Below are 12,659 nucleotides of genomic sequence, written 5' to 3'. Positions count from 1 at the left end.
TTATAGGTATCCCATTCAGAGATTCTAATAGTCCTATTGCATATTGAAAGGTACATTAATACTACATGAACTTTTCACTAAGAGCACTGTATAACCTTTAGAATGCCTGTGGCATTTTAATTCATTTCTAGAGAGAATGAAAAGTATAGTTTAACAATCTGTAACTTCTACAACAATTCAGTTTGACAGTTTATTGAATTATGAACTGAAATAACCCAGAAGTCTTATTTCTCTTTTCTTTAAAGCACTTTAGCAAGACTACTTTTTCCTGCAGTAGATGATAATCTTCTTAAGTTCCTGTATGATGATAACCAACGTGTGGAACCTGAATGGTACATTCCCATAATTCCTATGGTCTTAATAAATGGTGCTGAGGGCATCGGTACAGGATGGGCATGTAAGATTCCAAACTATGATACCAGGGAGATTGTGAACAATGTCAGACGAATGTTGGATGGATTGGACCCTCATCCCATGGTAATGCAATGTTCACTGCAGACTAATGTAATATAACCTTTTCATAAAGAGGCTAAATATGTTTATTTGCAGAGGGACAAAGTTATGTTTGGTAAGTCATAATCCCAAAAAATGTGGCGTACAGTAAGCAAATTCAGGCTAAGTAAATTACAGTGAGCAGAAGAGACTAAGCATACTATAGAATCTTTTTATGGTCTATGTGACATGCCAGGTAAGCCAGGGATCAAAAAACAGGAACAAATCAAGGCTTCAAGCTTTTGTTAGCAGAAGAACAAACCTGAGCTCGCAATCACACTAAACAAACCATGGAAAGAAAAGCCACTGGCAGGAAAAGCCAAGCAGAAGAAATTGAGCAACTTAAATCAGCACAGTAAGATAGTATTCTTTGGTGCTTCTTTCATGTAGATATTTAATAATGATTTTAAAATATTTTGTTAAGGATAGTTTTAAACTCAAATTCAGCCTCAATTTTTACCTCTATCCATGAAAATGTCATTTGTGCAGAAATATTGCATATATTTACACATTTTTATTAACAATTTTATATTTCTCCTTAAGTTTTTAGATGTTATTACATATACTCCCAAACTATGTACTCAGTATTTCTGGTACTCATACCAGATCCTTTTGTTTCTTATTAACAAAATAAGGCATTGTTATGAATGAACATGCCATTCTCAGTAGCCTAGAGAGAATTAGGATTAACTCCATCTCTTCCATGGCTTAAACTTTTCCCATCCCATGGAGGAAATCCCTCATATCCAGTCTTAGTTCTGCTTTCTGCAGGTGTGGTAGGGTTTTTTTCTTGTCAGGTCTATCTAGGTAGAGGTTTAAAAAACAAGATGGAAAGTTGGAAGAAAAGAAAGAAAGAAAGAAAGAAAGAAAGAAAGAAAGAAAGAAAGAAAGAAAGAAAGAAAGAAAGAAAGAAAGAAAGAAAGAAAAAGAGAGGAATAAGAATACAAACATAAACTTTTCCTGTAGAGCTGGAGCTAAGCTACTTTACTTGAACAAAGAACCTTCAGCCACATGGAACCACATATGGCTTGGTAGAAGCAGCTGCAACAGTCAATACCAAGAGGAGAAAAGCTGGCCTCCTTATGTTTCTCCCAAGAAGTGGCTTGAGGAGAGCTGTGGTTTTCTGCTGTCTCCCTTCCCTTTGTTTTTCTGGGCTGGGGAAACTGTGATTCACATGCATATGAGTGGATCACTGGAAGCAGTGGTGTTCCTTTTTTCCTACTGGGGAAGTTATGACAGGACCAGAGAGCTTGTCAGCCCTTCAAGGTAGGGAAGGTCAGGAAAAGGAATCATTAAGGGTCTTGAAATGTACTTCAATGCAAATAGTTATTATAACAAAATCTTGAAAGCTTGTCAAACCCTTTCTCTACCTTAACTTATACCTAACACAATCACATCAGTGTTGAGTTTCTTTATCATACTTTATACTTTCCCAGGATACAAATATCTTCTCTGTAATGACTTGGCATTCTTGTTCCACTTCTCTGTGAATCAAACCAACATTCCATCACAGGCCTCTCCATTCAACTCAGAAATAGCAGTTAGGGTGCCTCTGCTCTCTCTTCTTGTCCCTAACATTGACAAAGTAGAATGGCTGAGCAGACAGGCCAGGAATACCTTCAGAACACCACATGTGTGCAGAACAATTTACACACCCACGTGGGAGGCCACACTCACCACAAAAGAGGAGGTGACCTTCCCACTCATTTAATAGAACCAGTGGATCTTATGAAAGATGGATCTTATGCTTCCCATTGCTAGCATGATGAATAGCGAGATTAGGAGCACCACCAGAAAGTTTTGTCTAACCAGAGAAGTGATTGCAATATAGACTGAACTGACCTACCTAGGCTCTCAGAGACAGAAGAATGGAGTCTCTCCACAAGAGGAGAACACAGACTTAGAGAGAAAGAACCTCTCTTTGTCAGATGAAGATGATGAGGACCTGACACAAACACAAAATTTTCAGAGATTATTCAGTATGGACTTCTACAGCATGATGGTTAAGAACCCTTGACCTAGTAATGGACACTTACAGTGCTACTATCAACAATACTAAGAAAAGACTTCCTTGCCATGCCCAAACCAAGCATGGGAATGACACTACCAGATTTTTTGTGCTGAAATAATAAAAAAAAAACAGTCCCAACCAAGAACAGAGCCTACCCACTCTGTTCAACAAGCTCTATCTTCTCTCCCAATAAAACATGGAATGGGTACCTGACATAGACAAGCCAGTAAAAGCCTTGATTCTAAACCATTCCAAAGGAGAATATTGGTGCAGGATGATGATAGACATCCAGGATGAAGTGCAATGGCACATTTCCATCCCAGACTGCTCCAGTGGTTCCTACTGCTCCGGAATCAGAATCCCTGCTCTCTTGCAACTGATAGTCTTAAGCAAGATAGCCAGATCCTTTCAATGATGACTAATCTGGACCAGTCTGGTAAAAACAATGCCACTCAGAGAACTTACCTGGGAGTAGGTGACCAAAGATGCTAGAGGAACTGGGGAGCCTTCCATAAGACCTATTCAATCCAGGAGCTCAACCTGAGTTGGCACTGCCTATTAACCTATTGGAATTGAGAGTAGTGAGTTTGGCACTGATACCCCTGCAGCATCAAGTGAAGAGGCAGGACAAACTGATGTGAACGTACACATTACAGCAAGATTTCTCCATCAACAACCAGGGCAGAGAAGATTTAAGGGCCCCCAGAAGGAGATGGCCCTTCTGATGAAGGGGGCAGAGAAACATTTGACCTCCACATTAGGAGAATACATAAAAGGGAACTGAACCCTACAGAAAACTGGCTCAGTCACTACACCTTTTCCTAGGGGGGTGGACTATACCTCCAGAGATCCTCTAGAGAATTTCAGAGAGATGGGACACCATTTTTTATCTATCTGTTTATGATAACACATACCAGAATAATAATATATTGTGAGTCAAGGATTGATTCTACATTCAGACACAGAGTGCCTTCAACTTTATGCCTGGAAATTGAACAGGTTAGCTTTAAAGTGCTGGCATCATAAATTCAGCAGTGAGACCATTTTTGATTTCAGATATCCAGCCACCAGAAAAATATACCAGATGAGCTGGCAAACGTTTGAACAATGGTATGGGGGAGGGGAAGCATGTGGCAACAACTGAAGGAGTCCCAGAACTACTGGACTTTCTTCAAGCAGGAATAAATAGATAGGCCACAGCCTCACCAATCAGAAACTGCTTTTCTTCATGGGATTTAACACCTCTCACATGGAAAATAGCTTCCCTGGTGGCTTTAACCTCAACCAAGAGTGTTGGGGAATTAGGGGCTCTCTTGGTGAGAGGGGACCTATGTGTATTTCATCAGGGCAAGGGGGTACTAAGATGAAATTGATGTTTCATGTCAAAAATAAGTTCCAAATTTCCTAAGATGTATATTATCATAATTCCAAATGAATGTCCAAATCCTTCCCAGCCTAGAGAACACATCTAGCATAAACTAGATGCTTAGAATCTACCTAAAGTGCATACTAGGGGATTGGAGGAATGCCAGGCTTTTAATTTCCTGTAGCACCTGTAATATTTTTGCCACACACAAATATGTAGCTTTGGATAATTTCCCTCAATAAATCAATGAACAAGTGTAATGTTTTTGACTCATTTGTTTAATTGGGTTCTCTTTATCTAGTTTTAGGACTTGTGTGGAGAACAGATCATGTTTTACGTATATTTATGCAGAAATATTGAAAATTCAAAAGGGTTCACAAAATTTTAAGCACCACTGTATACACTCTGATTCACACTCACTTTTCTCCTTGCTCTGTGGTTATGTACTAGCTTCCTTATTTGCCCAGAAGAATTAATAGTGTGAAATTGCCCACAGAAATATTTACTGCCATCTCCATATAAATATCGTTTTAGTCTTAAATACTGACTGATTTTAACTGAATGTAAAAATATAAAAACATTTGAGACTTCTTAAGGTGTAATAATTAACGTATATTTTTAATGTTGTAGCTTCCAAACTACAAAAACTTTAAAGGAACAATCCAAGAACTTGGTCAGAATCAATATGTAGTGAGTGGAGAAATATTTGTGGTTGATAGGAACACAGTAGAAATTACAGAACTTCCAGTTCGAACATGGACTCAGGTAAATATTTTTGATACAATTTTAGACTTAAAATATTTCTACTATTTTCTTTAAATCTTATTTTCATTTTTAATGTTTTTGCAGGTTTACAAAGAACAAGTGTTAGAACCAATGTTGAATGGGACTGAAAAAACACCAGCATTAATTTCTGACTATAAAGAATATCACACCGATACAACTGTGAAATTTGTTGTAAAAATGACAGAAGAAAAGCTTGCTCAAGCAGAGGCTGCTGGACTCCACAAAGTCTTTAAGCTTCAAACAAGTTTAACTTGTAATTCTATGGTAACTTTCCTCTATGTTTGACCTCCAGACTAGTAGCTGTTTACCATTTTTCAGTGTTACAGTAGTAATAATACATTCTGTATAGCACATGGCTGTTGTTTCTTTTTATATATTTTATACAAGAAAAATAGTATTTTACTGGTGGTAATTGGGACCGGGAACTCCATCGCTAAGTGATGTGGTTATAAGGTGTGATATCATGTGACCGTGCTGATTTATGACGGCAGTTTCGCAGTCCCAGTTGCCATTGTTAGGCAAATTCCACATGGTCGCAGCATACCATGGTCACACGATCTACTTCCTGTTAGCTTCCCCATTTGTCAGAAGCTGGCAGTGAAGGTCGCAAATAGCGATCGTGTGACCACAGGATGCTGCAGCATCATAATTGTGAGCCACTTGCCGAGCACCCAGATTGTAATGACTTAACCAGAGGGATGCTGTGATGGCTGCAACTTCGAGGACTCCTCATAAGTACCCCTCATTCAACGCCATCGTAACTTCAAACAGTTGCCAAATAAGTGGCATTAAATTAGGACTACCCATATAATAATTTATAGACCTCAATAGGTCCAAAGGGTCCTAAAAAACTTGAGTAATAGTAAAAATAGCTTAGGAATAGGTCTACTGTTACTCTTCAAAGGTAGTCCTGTACAGAAGGTGTTGTACTGTGTAAATGTAATATAACCAAGGCAAGAATAACTCTTGTGAGATGACTCACTGATAACGCAGCTGGCGCATTAAACATAATACATTCCTAATCACCCCCAACTTTTAAAGGTAAAGCAGCATCATAGGGTTAAGGAGGATAGCCAAGCTGTACGTATATTACTTCAGAGAGAGTCCAGTCCCTTCCAGAACAGACTGAATTACAGTCCCCAGTCTACTTCTACTGATTAGCAGCCCCTTTAGCTTGTCTGGATTCATTCCTATTTTTGCTGTCTATTTCAGGTCATCCAGTCTGTGGTAATTAATTATTTAGAATAATGCTGGGAATGCCTTTTCAAGGTATTTCAAGGTATTTTGAAATAAAAACTCCTTGAGCCTGGTCTATAATTATCTACATATTCAAGAGATTAATCAGCATTTAAATGAGCGGAGAATTCAAAACTGGCAACGTCAGTTAACATCTGATTTCTCAATACGTGACTGTGTAGCAAGTGCATTATCTCATATATAAGTAGGTTTACAGAAATACAGTTTAATGTTATATGTTTATTCAGATGCAAGCTGTACGGTGTTCAGCGAGGCTTACTGCCAACTAATATGCATAGGATTACAGCCTTAAAGCTAACAATAATTAACCTTTTGTCATTAAATATGCAGAATGATTTCTCATCGTGATAGCTTTTATTAAACATCTTTAAATTCTTTTATGAAGAGAGGTATGCAGAATAGATTATCAATTTATGGCTAAAATTAAATAACTTCCAATAACTTTTGCCCAGCCATCCTTTCTACTTTACCCATCGGTTTGAAGAGAGCCCTAAAATCAATTGCCTCCTACAGCATAGACAACAATTTAATTATTAATAATGAAAAAACAAAAATTATGGTCTTTTCAAAGAAGCCTTCTAGACACAATCATAGGTAGCAAATAAATGGGAATGATATTGAACAAGTTCAGGCCATAGAAGCTGCCATATTAAAAAAATTTTGCAAGATAGGAGGTAATTATATACCTGGTGGACTAAAAGTATTTGAGGCCAACATAATATCACAGCTGTCCTATAGCTTCCAAATATGTGCATATAAGAACCATTAGAAGCTGTACAATCAAACTTCCTAAGGAGGCTGTTTTTGGTTCCTTGTTGTGTTCCTAACTCAACCCTTCAGGCTGAAGCTGGAATGATTCCAATTAAAACTCTTGCCCAAATAGCACTAGCTCAAACTAATTTTCAACCCAGGTTGTCTGGCTTCTTTGACTCTTCAAGACAAATTCCAGACTTCTTGGTGTAAATTACTTGGTTGCACCCTAAGCCATTGTTGTCCCCGCCCCCCCCCCCCCCCCAGTATATTGAAAGCATCTTTCAAGCAGCGTGCCAGAGATATGGCCCTGTAAAATGAACTTAGCTAGGCTCCACCATATATTAATTCAATGGACCCACAAAAAAGTGTTGCTGCTACACATTACCTCTGCAATATTGTCCCCCAAAACACCAGAAGAGCTTTTACTCCTGCTCGCTGTAATGTCCTCCCCTCCGCTCTCCTGGAGGGAAGCTTCTATAACATACCAAAAGAGCTGGGGCTCTGTCCTTGTGGTGAGAGGGAAATTGAAAGTGTGGGTCATGTTGCTGCATTGCCTTTTTTATATAAATCTACAAGAATGCATATTTCTCCATGTATATCACAATACCCGGGCAGACGGGAGGCTGATTATCTTAGACTCTGGTTAGCTGATCAGGTGGCAGGGATTTCAGACAATATAGCGTGGTTCTGTGTCAGAGCTATGTTAAACATAAACAACTCCTTCAAGTGAGGTGATGCTGAGCCTTAGCTAGGCTTCCATAACTCAATATATTTTCTCTTCCTTTCCCCCCCTTCTTCTTCCCCCCTCCCCTTTTTTCTCTTCTCCTTTTAAATATACACACACCACTCTATGTTTTAGTTTGCTATTTCTTTGTTATAATTGGTTGGACCATAATGATCTTAATCCCAACAAATCCTAGCAGGACTTCAGCAAGTATTAGACTTAATATAAGTTAGCACAGTTTTACATTCTCATAGTGTATTTTAAATTCTACTATTACTTATTTATAGTTATTTGGCCTAGTTATTTATAGCATTTAGATTATTCATTGTAAAATTAATTGTAATATTATAGGATTCTTTTGTGTTTTAATACCTGTACTCTATAATTTTATCTTTACTTTATTTTATTCTATCAATATGACTTTTTATTTTTATTTGTAATTGTTATTGTCACGTTTTTAGAACTGTGCTGGTCTATGGCTGAAATAAAATTGATTGATTCAATTTTTGCCCAAGTTGTGTAAAAACATTATTGAAAGATGGATAGTTACTGAGTTTTTGCATTACAGGTAGTCCTCAACCTACAACCATTCAGTCAGCGACTGTTCGAAGTTATGACAGTGCTGAACAAATAGCAGTTACAACTGGTCCTCAGAGTTTCAGCCGTCCCAGCACCCCCACAGTCACGTGATCGTGATCTGGGTGCTTGGCAACCAGTTTGCCCTTATGATTGGTTGCAGTGCCCCGCGATCATGTGATTGCCATTTGCAATCTTCCTTGTTGGCTTCCTCAGAAAGTCAACAGGAAAGCCAGCAGGGAAGGTCTGAAGTCATTGGAGTAAGTCTCCCACACCCACACACCCTCCCCCAGCCCCTCTGCGCTCACACTGGCCACTCACAAATCCCCTCACACCCTCATGCACCCTTCCCAACTGGCACCACATGCCCGCACACCCTCCTTCACCCTTGCTGTATTCTCACACACTGTGATGGAATATGAGGGTGACCTTGGAAGACAAGGGAAGAGATGCCGCTTAGGGAATGATCAGATAAAAATGAAAGGAGTCCACAACAGAGTAATGGCCCGAAAAAGAAACTTAGGAAGGACTAGCCCTAATTACTCAGGTGATAAATAGGGAGGGCAGGCAGTTTGTACTTTCAGACTTGCAAGATTCTGTTAATGTAGCCTTATAAGTAAAATTAGCTCATCTATTGTGTTTCCTGTCTGGTTTACCTGGAAGAGTTAACATGCATCTTCTATGACCTGCGCATCTCACATACACCCTTGCATCCTCCCTGACCCTTGCCACATCTCCCCTGCACCTCTGCACCCCCCCTCGCTGCTTCCCCTACCCGGCAACAGCCACTTACCTGCTTGCCAGCCTGAGATTTGCAATTTCCTGCTGGCTTCCCCACTGACTTTGGTTGGGGGAAGCTGGCAGGAAGTTGCCTTGCCTAATGATTGTAGGATTTGATTAATGATGGCAACTGGGACTGCAGGGATTGCTGTTGTTAAGTGATGCAGTCGTGCTTTACGACTGCATTGCTTAGCGATTGAAATTCCAGTTCCGATTGCCATTGTAAGTCGAGGACTACTTGTATATCTTGGATTTTGCTACTTTCTTTGGAATGGATGTGGGAGTTCTGCAGATATTTGAATTCATTCAGTCATATCCTTAACATACATGCTAAATTGGATTCTGATAGAGTTGTCAATAACATTGTCACACTGTATACAAAAAAATGACTAGTTACAAGTTAAATCAGATGCTTCATTAGCTTTAATTTAATTTAACATTTGATATTTTGGAAAAAACAAAATGAAAAACCTTCAGATATACTTAACAAAGATAAATGCATTACTATTAATTACCAAAACAACTTTGTCAACTTCAGGTAAAACAAGTGAAATCTGAATTTTGAATTCAAAGCTTACAAGTTTTAAAAGACTGTAGTTTTCTATAATAATTATACTTTCCTTCTAGAAATAATAGCATTTATTTAACAACGTGGAATAGTGGAAACAATTTTTAATCAGATTTTTTAAAAATTTGTGCAGGTGCTATTTGATCATATGGGGTGTCTGAAGAAATATGAAACTGTGCAAGATATCCTAAAAGAATTCTTTGACCTACGTTTAAATTATTATGGTTTGCGCAAGGAGTGGCTTGTAGGAATGTTAGGGGCAGAATCTACAAAACTTAACAATCAAGCTCGCTTCATTTTAGAGAAAATACAAGGGAAAATTACCATAGGTAAGAACAATATAAAATTAAAGGATATTATGTAATTTATAACTGTCTCTTAAATTGATCTCTTTGGTGCCTATATTTTTTTCATTGTAATCTTTTTTTCCCCTATAGAGAACAAGTCAAAGAGAGATTTGATTCAGATGTTAGTCCAGAGAGGTTATGAATCTGACCCTGTCAAAGCCTGGAAGGAAGCACAAGAAAAAGTAAGTCATACTTCTAGCTTTAGTATTTTTCATATACTTTGTTGAGAAGATCACAGTCACATTCATATGTTTGTACAGAATAAATATATAGACCTCTTCAGGAAAGTATAAAGAAAGAGTTTAAGCCTAGCTAGGCTGACTGGTTGCAAGAAGTACTATTAATTGTATTGAATTGAACACCCCTGTTAGGCATTTCCTTCAGTGTATGAAAATCAGGACCAGCCTATCCTTTTCTGATTCCTGCTACTCTATAATTCCTCAATATATATTATATTGGTAAGAAAGAAAATAAAGTTTTGTTTTCTTTCTTTTTTGGCAGGACCTCAGAACATAGTGATTTTGACTTTTGACAAAGTACTTCCTTTTCACAGGATTTAGAGATTTTTTAAAAAATCGTTCCTTTCTTGGGTAGGGACTCAGTCCGAGTCATTCTGTATTTGTAACAACTGTGTAGATGTAATTAGAATTTGAGATTCTAGTTTCACCTACCCTGTTTGTGGCAGCTGTCAGGATAATTTATAATTTAATCCATTGTATCTATTATTAATATCTACTGTACAAACAAACCTGCTATTCATATTGTGGTAACTTTTGCATTTCTTTGGAGATCTGCCTACATGCCGGAATGTTTTTGACAGTCTGTATCTTGAGCTTTATTTTTACCATTTAAAAAAAAGTTATTAATGTTTTGATTATTTCCTAATAGATATGTTAAAAATTATTTTCTGAATACATTAGAATTTCTACTATGTCTCCCCATTCATAATTTTTCTATATGTGTGTACAGTATTATAATTAATTTGATCTTTAAATAGGCCGCAGAGGAAGAAGAAATGCAGAATCTGAATGATGATAGTTCCTCCTCTTCAGGATCTACTTCAGGTCCAGATTTCAATTACATCTTAAATATGTCTTTATGGTGTCTTACTAAAGAGAAAGTTGAAGAAATTATTAAGCAGCGAGATGCAAAAGTAGGTATTTTCTGAGTTTTGAACAGTACTTCCTAATCTGCTGTTGAGAATATTGTTTTATATTGCGAAAATGAAAAATTGCAAGTTGTACTGCATGTTAATTTTTAAATTAAATTTATTTCTCAACTTTCAACTTTCAACTTTATTGATTAGTCTTACAACGATATCAAAGGTGAAACAAATAACTAATACACAAAATCCATGATACAATAAAATATTATAATAATAGAATGGGATAGTACAAAGTATAATACTACTATAAAATAATAATGTAACGCTAATATCATAATCCAGATTCATATAAGACCGTCACCCCTACATGATACTCCAATCTGTTCTATATATCGGGCTCTCAACTGAGCTGCCCTATCCACAAACTTGGCAGTCCTACTCACAATAAAGATATTTGTGCCCGAAAGAAAATAGGATAATCTGTGTTTGGAGTCCCAATGGACTGTTCTTTCCAACAGAGGGGACAAATAATTAAGCCTAAGTGAGACATAAAGTTTACAGTCGAACAAAACATGGACAATATCTTCTATGGCTGGGTCCCCACATACACATAGCCTCTCATTGTAAGGCATGTGATGGAAACAACCATATCTGACCATGGAGTCCAGTAATTCAAACCTAGCTCTAGTGTAGGCCTTTCTTAGGTTTTGAGTTAAACTCATCGACAGATATTTTTCAGGGTTAAAGGTAATTTTATTCTTAGCTAACCATTTTAATGACCCATTTTTAGCCAGTTCCTCCATGTCCGTTTGGGCACTGATATCCAGAGCTTGCTGTTTAAAAATATCCTTTGCCTGCAAGGAATTTATGAGTACCTGTTGAGTAGAAAGCCCATATTGTGAAATAACTTCAGTAAGATGTTTTATCCAGGATATGGAGAGGTCCATACATGTTTGTTCCAACAGGCATAATTTGGGAAGCCTATCATGATCCATTAAATGGACTCTCTGCCAATAAGAAAAGACCTTAATTACTGACTGGCTCTGTATAGAATGGGTACCTGTTTCCGCTATGATCGCAGGGACTGACGTGTTCTTATCAACACCCAATATATTTCTTAAAAAACGTGTCTGGACATGTTCAAGTGCCACAGATTTTATAAGGCCCCACACTTCCGCGCCATAGGTCATCATTGGAACAATTTTTGCTCTGAATACTTTCAGTATAGGGCTCAGCGTGCCAGGATATTTATAATTATACAGTTTAAGTAAACCTTTGGCACAGACCTCAGCCCTCCCTGCTGTCCTTCGAAAGTGATGTTCCCAGGCTCCAGTATCAATAAAAACCATTCCCAAATAGGTAAAAGAATTCACCTGTTCTATTGGCTCCCCCTTTATCTGCCAATTGTATTTCACTCTCTTTTTGCTAAAAACCATCACTTTAGATTTGAATTTATTTATAGTTAGAGAGTTAGAAACACAATAATTATTTAGCTTTTTCAAGAGTCGTCTCAGGCCTATTTGAGAGTGTGCCATTAAAACCATTTCATCCGCATATAAAAGAACATTTACAAATGTACCATGAATTTTTAGCATGTGTGTGTCTGGGGTACACAAGAACCCTGGCATATCATTTATGTAAAGATTAAAAAGCATTGGAGCTTAAGATACAACCCTGCCTAACACCTCTATGAGTGGGCATGCTCTTAGTTAAGGAGCCATTTACACCAGTTCTTACTTTTAGATGGGTATTTGAATAAAGGGCCTTTACCAGAAATGGGCTCCATATTTAAGTTAATCAATTTCTTCCATAAGACATTTCTATTTATGGAATCAAAAGCTGCGGTTAGATCTATAAAAGCAGTGAACAGTTTATTGCCTCTAGCCAGTTGTTT

The 12,659-nt window shown here is 37.6% G+C and overlaps 1 protein-coding gene across 1 annotated transcript in view; it reads left to right on the top strand.

The window, feature by feature from the left end:
- TOP2B (DNA topoisomerase II beta) overlaps window positions 1-12,659 on the top strand; it is a 57,712-nt gene that overhangs the window by 25,085 nt on the left and 19,968 nt on the right. Inside the window, exons 21-26 of the mRNA XM_007428954.4 lie at window positions 246-477; window positions 4,500-4,634; window positions 4,719-4,919; window positions 9,447-9,642; window positions 9,751-9,842; window positions 10,658-10,813. Coding sequence (XP_007429016.2) covers window positions 246-477; window positions 4,500-4,634; window positions 4,719-4,919; window positions 9,447-9,642; window positions 9,751-9,842; window positions 10,658-10,813 — 1,012 coding nt within the window. The remainder of the gene's footprint in view (window positions 1-245; window positions 478-4,499; window positions 4,635-4,718; window positions 4,920-9,446; window positions 9,643-9,750; window positions 9,843-10,657; window positions 10,814-12,659) is intronic.

This window comes from Python bivittatus, unplaced genomic scaffold (genome assembly GCF_059951505.1).
Source record: "Python bivittatus isolate LINGU-HERP-01145 unplaced genomic scaffold, Pbiv_v1 ctg000610_np1212, whole genome shotgun sequence".
NCBI lineage: Eukaryota > Metazoa > Chordata > Lepidosauria > Squamata > Pythonidae > Python > Python bivittatus.
Note: the sequence above shows the minus strand (reverse complement) of the source record. Positions and strands in the feature narration are given on the sequence as shown.